The sequence below is a fragment of the Notothenia rossii genome, assembly GCF_949606895.1.
Source record: "Notothenia rossii genome assembly, chromosome: 5".
Classification (NCBI taxonomy): Eukaryota; Metazoa; Chordata; class Actinopteri; order Perciformes; family Nototheniidae; genus Notothenia; species Notothenia rossii.
Window position 1 is genome coordinate 62,580,173 of NC_136903.1, and position 14,313 is coordinate 62,594,485.

General features: G+C 43.4%; 1 protein-coding gene across 1 annotated transcript in view; it reads left to right on the forward strand.

Moving 5' to 3' along the window:
• The window catches only part of fer1l4 (fer-1 like family member 4), an 88,059-nt gene that overhangs the window by 50,182 nt on the left and 23,564 nt on the right, over positions 1-14,313 (forward strand). The window contains 10 exon segments of the mRNA XM_079681568.1: positions 1,031-1,163; positions 1,274-1,374; positions 1,471-1,558; positions 1,918-2,034; positions 2,131-2,283; positions 2,370-2,565; positions 2,770-2,894; positions 3,253-3,387; positions 3,723-3,795; positions 3,798-3,895. Coding sequence (XP_079537694.1) covers positions 1,031-1,163; positions 1,274-1,374; positions 1,471-1,558; positions 1,918-2,034; positions 2,131-2,283; positions 2,370-2,565; positions 2,770-2,894; positions 3,253-3,387; positions 3,723-3,795; positions 3,798-3,895 — 1,219 coding nt within the window.

A 14,313-nucleotide genomic window follows, 5' to 3' on the forward strand; every position in this document is an offset into this window, starting at 1 on the left:
AAAAAACACCAACACCAAACAGCCACAGGAACCAGAGACGCTGAGGCAGATTGTAAGACCAGGGGCAGAAGGCTGGTAGGTTTTCCGGGGATGAGCCGAGGAAGGCAGGGTCGGCAACAGGAAGTCCACCCGGAATGAAATGCTGGAGAGTCTTGCATGAGAGCTGGAGATGGGGTTGTGGAAAAGTACTGAGTGCAGCAGGTAAGGAGAGGAAGCAGACTGTGAAAGCATTTCAGGTGTTCCTTCCCCTGTACCTGACCCCTGTTTCTGCTTCTTGATATGTTGGTCAGAACCTCTCCCACACTGGACTCTGCAGGACATACTGTACCTGTCTACCAATCTTTGCTGTGGCAGCTTTCTTTACCAGTGTGAAACTGCCTCCTCAATGGAAGCTTTGGACATGACCCAGTATGTTTCCATGTCTCCATGACCTCAGACCATGTCATATTAAACCCTAATGTAGAGGTGCTACCAGGCCAGGATCCATATGTTAACCATAGAATCCCAAAATCCTCAAGACCCTAATTTGTTAGGTGCTCTTGAATTGCTCCTAGTTATGGCCTCATATATGACACCAACTGGCCTTTGGAGGTCCTACCAGAAGGCACTGCTCCTATCATCACAGCTCCTACTGTCACAGGGACACACAACTCTCCATTGGTTTTTGTTCAGCCGTTAAAGTAGAGGCTTATTAAGGGAAATGTCCTTGAGCAGTTCACTGAACCCTGTCTGTTGCCGATATGTATGCCAGTGCATTTAAGGGCAGCTTGCAGCCATCTATGTGTGAATGGATGTGTGGAAGAAAAATTATACAGCACTTTGCAGTCCATTTACCAATAAAAGCTGACAATTCTTGGAGGGGTACTATACTTACCCCCACAATGATTAATGCACACAGCCACTTGCTGTATGATTGACTGTCTGTGTCTCTCCCCCTGTCTGTCTCTCCCCCTGTCTACCTGTCTGTTTCTCCCTCTTTCTACCTGTCTGTCTGTCTGTCTGTCTGTCTGTCTGTCTGTCTGACTCTCAGGTCGTTCCAATGTCTTCCTCTCCAGCCCCCCTCCGAGAAACAGAAGCCTTGTCTGTTTGTCTGGAGTCAGTTTGAAGATCACAGCTTTCGTCTCTATCAGGCCAACTGGCTCAACAAGACAGCTGACCGACTGGTTAGACTCAAGTGATCGTTTATTTCCTTTTATTTACACAGTGTCTATTACACAATGCATATGAACTGGTCACATGTCATCCTCTCCTCTGTTCCCTACTCCTCTTGTAGGAGATTGGTCTTGATGGGGTGGAAAGTCTCTTGAGGAGGCCGAGAAGTAACGCTAAAGGCCGTTTGGTGGAGGTGCTGCTGGAGCTGGTGGCCTCCTGCAAGTCAGTCTCCTCCTTTGGAAAAAATAGATTAGAATAGATTTTGTTTGGTTTGATTTGCGTTGATACCTGTCCGTCTTCTTGTCTCTCTCAATGCAGACAGTTTAGTGTTTTCTCAGACAGGAGGTCTCAGTCTCGACCCAACAACCTGGACCGGTGCAGGAAGGACTTCATCAAGAAACATTTGGTTAGTCTGTCCTCACTTAATATATGCCACAATCTTCCTGCCAATTCATTACTTGCTTCTGTGTCTGGCTGTCTTTTTTGTCGGTTGGAGGTCCTTGAAGTCAACATGCAAGTGTCCTTGGGCAAGATATTGAACCCCAAATTTCCCCCAATGGTGTGTGAATGTGTGTTAATGTTCATCACAGCTGATGAGCAGGTGACACGTTGTATGGCAGCCTCTGTCTCTGTTTGAATGTGTGTGAACAGGTGAATGCTGCCTGATATTGTTAAGTGCTATGAGTGAAAGCTTACTGGAAAACACTTTATAAATGCAGTTCATGCAGTTTACCATCTGTTTTCACCATGTCTACCTATCTTAAGGTCCTTGTTGCTAGACAAGCTGTGAGGGCCAGGAGAAGGGTCACAAGGAGGATGGCAAAACAGCGTTTGATGGAAAGCAGGAAACTCCTGAGGAAACTCCGCCTGCTGGCTAAAGAGGTCAGAAATTATTAAGTGGCCACTACAAAGATGTTAGCAGTATGTTGGGTAAGTCTGAGGTCTGAAACCCCCTACCCCACACCTCTCTCTTTCCAGCCCCAGACTACCATCCCGGACGCATTTCTGTGGTTACTGAGTGGAAGCAAGCGGTTGGCCTACGTCAGGATCCCTGCATACTCTATCCTCTTTTCATTGGTGGAGGAGCAAAGGGGGCGGGACTGTGGCAAGGTCACCACCCTCTACATGAAGGTAACAGTTCTAACACTGATGTCCTGGATGGTGCTCAACAGTCAGTCTCTCAATCTCTCTGGCTCTCTCTCCGCATGTCTGTTTAGTCTCCGGATGGTTCGGCAAGTGAGATCTTTGCAAAGCTGGAGGTTTTCATGTGGCTCGGCCTGGCCAAGTACAGTAAAGAGGCCACCAACTGTTTGCCGGAGGAGTTTCTGCCGATATACGAGGAAGAGGACGAGGAGCAGAGGAGGCTGGTCCCTGCAGGGAGGATGAAGCTTCCTGTCAGTCTGTCCTGCCAAGGTGAGTCTCAACGGGCAGTGTGGCTTGTACAGACACTTCTTGTTTCTTTATTTCCACTTGGTCACAATAAAGCTTTACCTGGAATCAACAGCACAGATGTTCCTCTCTCTCTCTCTCTCTCTCTCTCTCTCTCTCTCTCTCTCTCTCTCTCTCTCTCTCTCTCTCTCTCTCTCTCTCTCTCTCTCTCTCTCTCTCTGTGTGTAGACAGCAGATACTTCCAGCTACGATGTCACATGTATCAGGGGCGTGGCCTGATAGCTGCTGATGATAACGGCCTATCAGATCCATTTGCCAAGGTTCTCTTTTCTACTCAATGCCAAGTCACCAGGGTAGGTACAGCTATCCAATGAATGGGCATATTAAATGATGACAATTAATTGAACTCCAAAGACAATTTCCGCTAATTCAATGGGATAGCATCTTGCTTATCACTTACTGCATAGACCAATGTCTTTTAAACTGTAACCTCCATCTAATATGTACATTACACATGTTAAATGTCAAAGCCCACGGAAAACATTATACAACTGTTTCACATGTAGGACTTGTGCAGTTAACTGAAGAGTTGCCCTTTACATCACATTTAATACATATTGTGTGTGTGTGTGTGTGTGTGTGTGTGTGTGTGTGTGTGTGTGTGTGTGTGTGTGTGTGTGTGTGTGTGTGTGTGTGTGTGTTTGTGTTCAGGTTTTAAATGATACGATCTCTCCTGCCTGGTGTGAAAGTTTGTTGTTTGACAGAGTTCTGCTTGAGGGTACGAGGGAGGAGCTCGAACAAGACCCTCCCCTTATCACCATCAACATCTACGACCAGGATGCCATGGTAACACTTGCCTTTTTCTTCTTCTCAGGTTGGCAAATGAAAAAAAAATGTTATAACATGTTTGAATAATTTTGTACATATTTCTAACAAAACAAGTTGAGTGGGACTTTGTCTCTTAATTCTTCTGCACCTTCAGGAAGTAATGCCATAACAACCTCTGTGTGTGTGTGTGTGTGTGTGTGTGTGTGTGTGTGTGTGTGTGTGTGTGTGTGTGTGTGTGTGTGTGTGTGTGTGTGTGTGTGTGTGTGTGTGTGTGTGTGTGTGTGTGTGTGTGTGTGTGTGTGTGTGTGTGTGTGTGTGTGTATGTGTGTGTGTGTGTGTTAATGTGTGTGCAGGGCAGTCCAAAGCCTCTGGGTCGTGCGTTTGCGGAGCCGGAGTTTAAAACTGTGGAGCAGTACTATAAGAAGCCCACCTCCGTTTCTTTGACATCAGCATGGGCAGAGCCCCCGCCGGAGAGCTGCTGGCTGCCTTCGAGCTCATCGAGCTGGACTACTCCAGCTTTGGAGAGGTGACACCTGTCAATCTATCAATGTCTTTCTGACCTCCTTAATCAACCATCATTTCTATCAGTGATAATGACACTGTTTTAACTAATATCTGGGAACACGCTTAAAGGAGGTTTGATCACACCTGAAGAGTTGCTCCTTCTAGATGAATTGAGAGGATTGAGCCTGGTACATGTTCTTCATGACCAAAGTTGGAATTGAAATAAAACGGAAAGTGAAACTTATGCTCGTCACCCTCTCCCTCCGGTCCACATTAATACAAATGATCCCAATATGTATGATTGTATGAACTATGAAAAGATCTTAAAATCAATACAAATGTATTTATTATAAACGCTAGTCCTTTACATCTATCACTGTGTATATCACCATTCAAACATCTTTTAAAAGTTGAACAAACCCCACACAGCTTAGTAAGACTGTGAAATGTTTACTTTATTTGATAATTTCAGTAAAAACTAACTTTCATATTTGTCTTTTTGATTATAATACTGATGAACGTTCAAAACAAAGCACTTTGGCGAGTTACCACATACGTTTTAAAAAGCTTAATAAGCACCGTAACTTTCATGATATAATTTCTCGGTCATAATCGGTTGTTTCCGTGAGCGGCCGACTGTTGTGTGACAGCAAATGCTGCGGCTGCAAGGCATTGTGGGGCAGCATTTTCTCCTCTCCTTTCGTCAAGGGAGGTTCCAGTGGTTCCTAAGCTAAAGGAGGTTATAAAGGACGTTTGAAACCTCCTTTCCTTTCATTTAGAGAATTCGACCGGCACTTATCATGGCTGCCTGATGTACTTCCGGGTCATTTCACTCCGTTAGGAAGGTTCCTAAGCTAAATGGACTATTCGGCTGCAACCTAGGACTCTCCATGGGAGCCGAGAGGCCTCCACTCTCAGGACAGTTCCAGTGTAGGCTCCAGCTCCACTGTCAGGACACCTCCACTCTCAGTACAGGAAGTGACGATTCTGACAAACACGTTTTATTTCCCCGTCCCCCAAAGGACTCGTCTGATGGAAGTTTTCAAATCACAATGGAGACTCATCACGGAGGTGATGAGTCCGCTCACCATGCACTTTGGGTCAGCCTTGGTCAAGCCCTTTTGACCCCCCCAGCCTGGTTCTCGTAAAAGTTGACACCATGGAGGAATGTAACGGGAGATGACAGGGGACTCTGCACGCCCCACGAGTGCCTATTTTTTAACTTTTCCCCAGGTTTTATTAATTTTGATTTTTTTGACTATTTCACCCGGTTCCTTCTACCGGGGACACTGCCCAGTCTCGGGTGTCCCCCCCACGGCCTGTGTCCACCATCGGAGGGCCTCCACCGGACCGGCCTAGTGCCGGTGCTCTTGTGGTCAGTTCCCCCGAACTGCGGGTTCGACTCTGATGGCCGGGAGGGTGTGCTGCGTTGGGGTGGGGGACTTCCCCCACTCTGCGTGTCTCTTCCTTCCCGGACCGGCCGATATGAAACGTGACCAAGACGCACCGTCTGACTCAGGGGCCCCACCACGGGTCCCGCAGCAGGGTGGAGGCGCCCGGCTGGAACCTCCCCACCTCCGCCGCGGTGCACCCGGCAAACACGGTTGTTTCTCGAACCCTCCACTGTTGTCTAGCGGGTGTAACTAAAATACAAGATGTCGTTATTTATATATATAAAAATATATATCTATATATATAGATATAATAAGTGTCAGTGCGATTTTATTTTGTATTAGCATGTAGGGGTGTAACGGTTCACAGAAGTCACGGTTCGGTACGTACCTCGGTTTAGGGGTCACGGTTTGGTACGGGTTCGGTACAACAAGAAAAAGCAAAAAAAAACTCCCAAATGCATAATTCCAGGTTTGTTGTTATTTATTTTTGAACAGTCGTGCAAGTTTCAGTTTAAAAATAAGGAACTCTGACATTTTGAATAATTAACTGTATTAAACGGTTAAAAACAAACCACAAACAGTAACACACACCCAGATGGCCAGATTATCTATAATGGCTGATGTCAAACAAAAAGGTTTCATCAAGCTGTAAAACTAGCATACCGCACCGCTATCGAACAACGCCGACACACGGGCCTCGTCCGATCCACCACTCGCACTCCATCGTTATTGTAGTCCACAGGGAACCCGAAATGTACAGCTGATTTAATAGAAGCAGGTGGGTTCTAGCTCCTGTGTGTTATATGAAATCACCTTACTAACTTTTATTCTTCTTGTATTTTGTTTGTTTTGTTGTTGTGTTTCTTCCAACACACTCTCACTCCATAATCGTCCAGGAGCGACGTTTGGTCAGGGTCCCGTGGCGTGCAGTTGTGACGCTCCTAGGCTCCTTCAGCTTCATAAAGGGACGCAAATAGCTTTCAACTGATTGCAATGTATTCCCATCTGCTGCGGGATTTGACGCTCATGGAAGCACGGCATTCGTTTGTGTCGGCTGCCCTTAAAAGGCAATGTGAGCGTCCATTCCCATTGGATAACGGAGAATTGTACACCCGGAAGTAAGTATTCCCCTTACTGTCGATTGATTTTACATTGATATCTGCACTACTCATCGACTAAAAAACACCACATTATCCTTGTTAATTACACAACATTGATTGGTTTAAATTGTGTGCAATGCTTTTGTATTTTTCCCCTTCGATTCGGAGAAACAAATATTTTTTCGGAGTAAAGGATGGCTATCGTTTAGGACTACACCATCTGCTCTGTTTGACAAACCCCATTTTTTTCCACCATTCATTCCAATGGCTGGCGTCTATGTCACGTGATCTTCAAATTTCTCCCTGCAGAAAAAAAAAACATGGCCGAACTTCGTTTTATTCTCGGTGGAAAATGCCTATTTTAAAGTTAGTTTGGCCATTAAAATGCGTTTTGATGTCATTTGATTCGAGAACGAGTTGTTATTTAAGATTATGTGTGCAGTGGATGTACATGATCTTTAGTTTGCTAGTTATTACGAAGATTACTTCAGGAAATTGCGTCCATAGAACGTTTTCATTGTTACCATGGTGGTTGCTAGGGACGCTGCTATCGATATTATTTCTGTTATGTTGTGTAACTGTTTAATGGTGTTATCTTATTACATTTATTGCTAACCCTTTCCCCGTCAATGTATAGTGTTGGATCCACAGCGCAAACGTATTAGTTTAACAAAATCCGCATCTAAAGATACGTTATTTTCCCCTGTGCAATTCCAGTCTCACATCTCACATTACATCGTCATTAACAGACCGAAAACATTTAAAAAAAAAAAATAATACTTTATTCCAAGTGTGCTTGCTTTTCTCTTTGAAAGTCATCACATAACGGCATTGTAATACACGGTTCGGCTGCATTAAATATTACATATCTGCCGTAGTTCTCTATTTATAGAGCCCTGAGGAGAAGACTTCTAGACAAACATGAGGAACTGCCGCCAACACTGAAAACGTGACGTGAATCATAAATATATCAGCAATTAAACAACATCTTACATTTCTTTTCACACAACACGTCTCCTTGCAGGATCAAGACTAATTCGGCTGACTTTTATATTTGATCAAATTGGTAGATAGGCTGTATTTACACCATAAAGGTGCACAGCTGATAGAAAGGGACACCTGGTGGTTAAAGCATGTTATTGAATTTCATTATTTTTATTATTAGATATTAATAGGATCCCGATAAAGTATATTCATTACTCGTTATTCTCTACTTATAGTTAATTAAAGACTGTATATAATGACGATTTTGCACATCCCTTTCAAGATTTCCTAAGGTTTATTGACATATATACACAAACGGTGTAGTTATGCAATGAATGAAAAACTTGGGTCGCAGGTTCCTCAATAATAATAATAATCCTTATATTTATTATAGCGCTTTATCAATGACTCAAAGCGCTTTACAAATACACATTACATATACAGATCATACCTACATGTAATGGTCATCTACTGTGGACAACACCCACAGGAGCAAGTTCAGGTGAAGTGTCTTGCCCAAGGACACAACGGCTTTACAGACGCAGCGGCGGCAGGTTTCACCCCCTTGATCAATGCACTGCGCCACACCGCCCATCTTCACACCTCAAAGTCATTGAGGCGCTTTTATAAGTACACATTGATATTATACATGTACTGTGGACAATACCCACAGGAGCAAATTCGGGTGAAGTGTCTTGCCCAAGGACACAACGGCCTGACGCAGTGGGGCGGGAGCGGGTTTCGAACTGGAGTTCCCCAACACCCCCTTGATCTGATAATCAAACGTACAGACCACTGCGCCACCCGTCCCAATAGTGCATTACAAGACATTTATCAATATTTGTGCATACCTCCAGCAATGTTAACTATGTTGAAGCACTTATTTTAACTGATATTATACATATGTATTATACTCTTATAGGATGTATATAGATATTTCATCTCCGGCCTTGTCAGGTATGGAACAATCAATAAATAAAGAAAACAGAATTAATAAAGATAAAACACAGAATTTGTATGATTATACTAAATGATTTACAAATAAACACCACTGAATATTTACAACTGTTACACATGCTGATGTAACGCAAATGTTTCCAACTTGGGATCAATAAAGTATATCTTATCTTAAGATGCTCGATGGCTACTGCCATATTTGCAAAATTTGCCTCTGAACCTTGACAAGTACATGTTTCAGGCTTATCAATTAATGTAATGTAGTGTTATCAATTAACAACAGGAGGGGTCACAAACAGAAGACCGGCTGTTAAATAAAGCTCTTCTGACATAGCTGGCATGTGGGTATATGCTCCCCATTATGGGCACAAGCAATTTTCACCCATTTATTAATTATATGTTTTAAATTTGAGTGTTTCCTATCCCCTACACCTCCAGGGATGTACACAGTATACTGGCAACTTCTTATTATGGGAAATAGGAAAACGTATTTTAAAACTACAACTCCCAGTAGAGACGTGCCATAGATAGAGAACATGTTGCGAAACACAATAGCCAGCATGTGTAGTTCTGGGGACGCGGTGGACCCGTTCAAATCCAGTTTTGGACAGTCTGCCGTGGTTCCATCCCATTTCAAGCAGGGAGCACAATCTACCTGCATTGCATTACTCTAAACGTGTAATAACGTGCTTTAACCAGTAGGTGGGTTGGGTTAAAAAGCTGTCAAGTTTCAGTGTTAACAAAATAAAATATACTGCTTTTTCTGGTTTAGTTTACGACAGATACATTTAGTTATTGTTTTGATATTTTTAACACAAAAGCGATGGAAAAAACCCACAGCAACACAGAAAAGATGGTCTTAACATGACCCAGCGGTCTAGTAGTTAATAAAAAACAATATTATCAAAATAAAATATTACTACTAACTTTATTGTGAAATTCAAACTGAACGGTAAAAGAATAGTTTCCGGTCTATTCTGAGCCCGATCTCTGTAGATAAATAAAAATAAAAACTACGACAGATGTGTAATATATTTAATGCAGCCAAAGCATTTCTTACAATGCACCTGTAAGTCGCTTTGGATAAAAGCGTCAGCTAAATGCAATGTAATGTAATGTAATGTAATGTAATTAATGTGATGACTTTCAAAGAGTAAAGCAAGCACTGCTGAATAAAGTATGATTTTATCTTTTACGAAATGTTTTTTTGGAATGCAGTTGGAGGTCAACCAATCACAGAGCTTGAGAACTAATCACGGGGTTTGTCAAACAGAGCAGATGGTGTAGTCCTAAACGATACCTGGGGATTCTGGGTAGTGTAGTGTCTTCTGCCATCCTTTACTCCGAAAAAATATTTGTGTCTCCGAATCGAAGGGGAAAAATACAAAAGCATTGCACACAATTTAGACCAATCAATGTTGTGTAATTAACAAGGATAAACTGTTTTTTAGTCGATGAGTAGTGCAGATATCAATGTAAAATCAATCGACAGTAAGGGGAATACTTACTTCCGGGTGTACAATTCTCCGTTATCCAATGGGAATGGATGCTCACATTGCCTTTAAGGGCAGCCGACACAAACGAATGCCGTGCTTCCATGAGCGTCAAATCCCGCAGCAGAGGGGAATACATTGCAATCAGTTGAAAGCTATTTGCGTCCTTTTATGAAGCTGAAGGAGCCTAGGAGCGTCACAACGGCACGCCACGGGACCCTGACCAAACGTCACTCCTGGACGATTATGGAGTGAGAGTGTGTTGTTTCTTCTTGTTCTTAATGTGTTGTTTAAGGGCGGCTCGCAAACAGCTTTTAGGCGCAATACCGCCCCCTGGATTATAAATAGTGTCATGGATACTGCCCTGAATGACAGACCTTTTTCCCAAAAGGCGTATTCGTTGTGTGACTGCATGTGGCTAACCGTGGCGTCCTAACCGTGACGTCCGAACCGTGACGGTATTGGACGAATACGGATACCGTTACACCCCTATTAGCATGCATTTCCTGTTCGGAAAGTGGTGCTGTACTGAGAGTAAACAATACAAGGTGTCCCTATTTTTATATATATATGTACATACAGTACAAACAAACAAGATTTCTGGCTCTCACAGACCTGTAACTTCTTCTTTAACAGGGTATATGCACAAATCCTGAGGTCAAATTTAATACCTTTTAAGACCTTTTTTAAGACCCTTTCCATACATTTTAAGACCTCATCGCAACTTTGAGTTCTAACCGGTTACACACTTTACCTCACATTGACTATATTGATTGTAAGATAGCACAACTAAACAGAGTGCAGACAGACTACTGAAGCCTCCTCTCCACATGAACTTCAACCTCTCTGTGAAGGTCAGGCACAATGCAGTATGCTGCTTTGTTTCTTCTGTACTCTGTGCAAGTAAAACTCCTGAAAAACCATTAGAAACCAGAATTTGACCAATAAGCAAAACAATTGACAAAACTTTGAACTATGAAATATTTTAAACTTTGGTGAGCTTCAGCGGGGTAATGACATATAGGAGCTCCCTCACAAATACCCAGGGGTTAAATTGGGCTGGGGCTGTCCGGGGCTAAGCCCTGGCACATAGGACGATGCTCTGACGTCATCGCCCTCACACATTTGTCATATGTTTACAGAAAACAATATATATGTTAAGACTTTTCTCGTTCTTAATATAGACTATATTAGGGTCGATATGTGTTGACTTTACTTTAAAATAGCAGATCTCTGTGACCGGATATAGTTTGGCTTAGACCCCGGCCCCACGTGGACGCATACGGTAAAACGCATACGCAAACGCAAAAAGGTATTCCGTTCACACGCATTCGATTCATTAATGTGTCCGTTCACACTAGACCGCTGGAAATGCTGGAAACGCTGTAGTACATATGCCAGGCCTGTAAGTGGCGCTGCTGCCGCCACAAAATACACCAAAAGCAGCGAAAAAGACCCCGGAGCATGGTTGCCATGGTTGCCCTTCTGTTTATTCTCCGCGGTGGACGGCGTGTTCTCCTGCTGTATATCTCTCAGGTAGTCCACCAGCAGATGAAAAACACCCACCTCTCCGCCACTTCCAAGGGACGAGGGAACCGTGCGGCAGAGTTTCCGTTAAAAAAAATGTTCCGCCGGTCAACATGTCCGTTAAAGTTTAAATCTTCCGTACAAAATTAGAAAAGTGCCGATCAGAGGTCTTCTTTGTTATTTATTGAGCTTTAAAACAGATTGATAACGACGAAGTTCTCTGTATAATAATATTTAATAAACGGTGCCTGCCTCTCTTTTCCTCCCCCTCTTCTGACAGCCCAGCAGCAGGAGACGTGGGGAGAGGGAGGCGGGCTATTTCATCGTTATCAGAAAATGATCATATAGGGCTTACACACGGAGCCGTTGGACCCCCAGAGCGTTGCGTATGTCGGTCTACCCACCTTGGGACCCCCCCCCCCCCCCCCCCCACAGAGCGGAGCAAGGCAACGAAACTTAAAATAAGAAGCAGCATTTTACGGCGCGCTATGCATGGGGCCGCCTTGAGGGGGTTTCCCGACATGTCGTTTCAGTAAATTAAAGGGTGTTTCATGTTGTCGTTGCTGTGGGACTTCTTAATACCTTGGAAAATGCCGTTTAATACTTTTTAATAGCCTTAATTTTCGAAAAATTGATTTATCAACTTTTAATACTTTTTAAGACCCCGCGGACACCCTGTTTAAGAGCCTCCTCTGTCCTCCACTTGTTAACTGTATTAATGGCACCTGTTTGAACTCGTTATCAGTATAAAAGACACCTGTCCACAACCTCAAACAGTCACACTCCAAACTCCACTATGGCCAAGACCAAAGAGCTGTCAAAGGACACCAGAAACAAAATTGTAGACCTGCACCAGGCTGGGAAGACTGAATCTGCAATAGGTAAGCAGCTTGGTGTGAAGAAATCAACTGTGGGAGCAATTATTAGAAAATGGAAGACATACAAGACCACTGATAAACTCCCTCGATCTGGGGCTCCACGCAAGATCTCACCCCGTGGGGTCGAAATGATCGCAAGAACGGTGAGCAAAAATCCCAGAACCACACGGGGGGACCTAGTCAATGACCTGCAGAGAGCTGGGACCAAAGTAACAAAGGCTACCATCAGTAACACACTACGCCGCCAGGGACTCAAATCCTGCAGTGCCAGACGTGTCCCCCTGCTTAAGGCAGTACATGTCCAGGCCCGTCTGAAGTTTGCTAGAGAGCATTTAGATGATCCAGAAGAGGATTGGGAGAATGTCATATGGTCAGATGAAACCGAAATAGAACTTTTTTAGTAAAAACTCAACTAGACGTGTTTGGAGGAGAAAGAATGCTGAGTTGAATCCAAAGAACATTATACCTACTGTGAAACATGGGGGTGGAAATATCATGCTTTGGGGCTGTTTTTCTGCAAAGGGACCAGGACGACTGATCCGTGTAAAGGAAATAATGAATGGGGCCATGTATCGTGAGATTTTGAGTGACAACCTCCTTCCATCAGCAAGGGCATTGAAGATGAAACGTGGCTGGGTCTTTCAGCATGACAATGATCCCAAACACACCACCTGGGCAACGAAGGAGTGGCTTCGTAAGAAGCATTTCAAGGTCCTGGAGTGGCCTAGCCAGTGTCCAGATCTCAACCCCATAGAAAATCTTTGGAGGGAGTTGAAAGTCTGTGTTGCCCAGCGACAGCCCCAAAACATCACTGCTCTAGAGGAGATCTGCATAGAGGAATGGGCCAAAATACCAGCAACAGTGTGTGAAAACCTTGTGAAAACTTACAGAAAACGTTTGACCTCTGTCATTGCCAACAAAGGGTATATCACAAAGTATTGAGATGAACTTTTGTTATTGACCAAATACTTATTTCCCACCATAATTTGCAAATAAAGTCTTTAAAAATCAGAGAATGTGATTTTCTGGATTTTTTTTTTCTCATTTTGTCTCTCATAGTTGAGGTATACCTAGGATGAAAATGACAGGCCTCTCTCATCTTTTTAAGTGGGAGAACTTGCACAATTGGTGGCTGACTAAATACTTTTTTTCCCCACTGTATATAAATATGTATCAGTATGATTTTATTTTGTATTTGCGTGCATTTCCTGTTCGGAAAGTGGCGCTGTACTGATACTGGCGATTTTATTTTATAGTTCTTAGCGTGCATGCACTTCCTGTCCTGAGAGTGGAGGTGTCCTCAATGGAGGTGTCCTGAGACTGGCGCCTGCAGGCAGGCTCCCATGGTGTCCCCGGTAAAAGGAACCGGGTGAAATAGCCAAAAAAAGAAAAATTAATAAAACCGGCGAAAAGTGAAAGAAAGTGTCCGAAAATAGGCACTCGTGAGGCAGGCAGAGTCCCCTGTCAACTCCCGTTACATTCCTCCATGGTGTCATTTGAGCGAAAAGTCAACTTTTACGAGAACCAGGCTTGGGGGGTCAAAAGGGCTTGACCAAGGCTGACCCAAAGTGCATGGTGAGTCTCCATTGTGATTTGAAAACTTCCATCAGACGAGTCCTTCGGGAGGCGGGGGAAAAAACATGTCCGTCAGATGTATGTTCCTGTGTCAAAGTTCAACAGAGTTTAAGCAAAGAATCTGTGAGATTTTACTTTGCCCCCATAAGTAGACCCTACTAATTGAGGCAATTCAAGTTATAAATGCTTGTTTGGAGGAATTAATTGAATAATTTTGAAAGTACTTGACTGAGTAAATTACTGTAGTGTGTCTCTCAGGTTAAACAAACGTATTTGGAAGAGAAAAGGAAGGTGAATGGAAAATGTGTTACCCAAAGAGTCCTAAACATCTCTCGATGTTTACAGACCCACATTCTGTTTTAGCTTTGGCCTACTGTCCTTAGCATTCCTGTGTATTCTTTGAGAGCTCTATTTCTGTTCACAAAAATGTTCAAAAAGAGGTAACCACAAAACGATATTTAACTGAAAATACTAGGGAAATGTTTACTCAGAACTTTTTTTCCACACTTGCCCCTGCTAACATCTCAGTAAA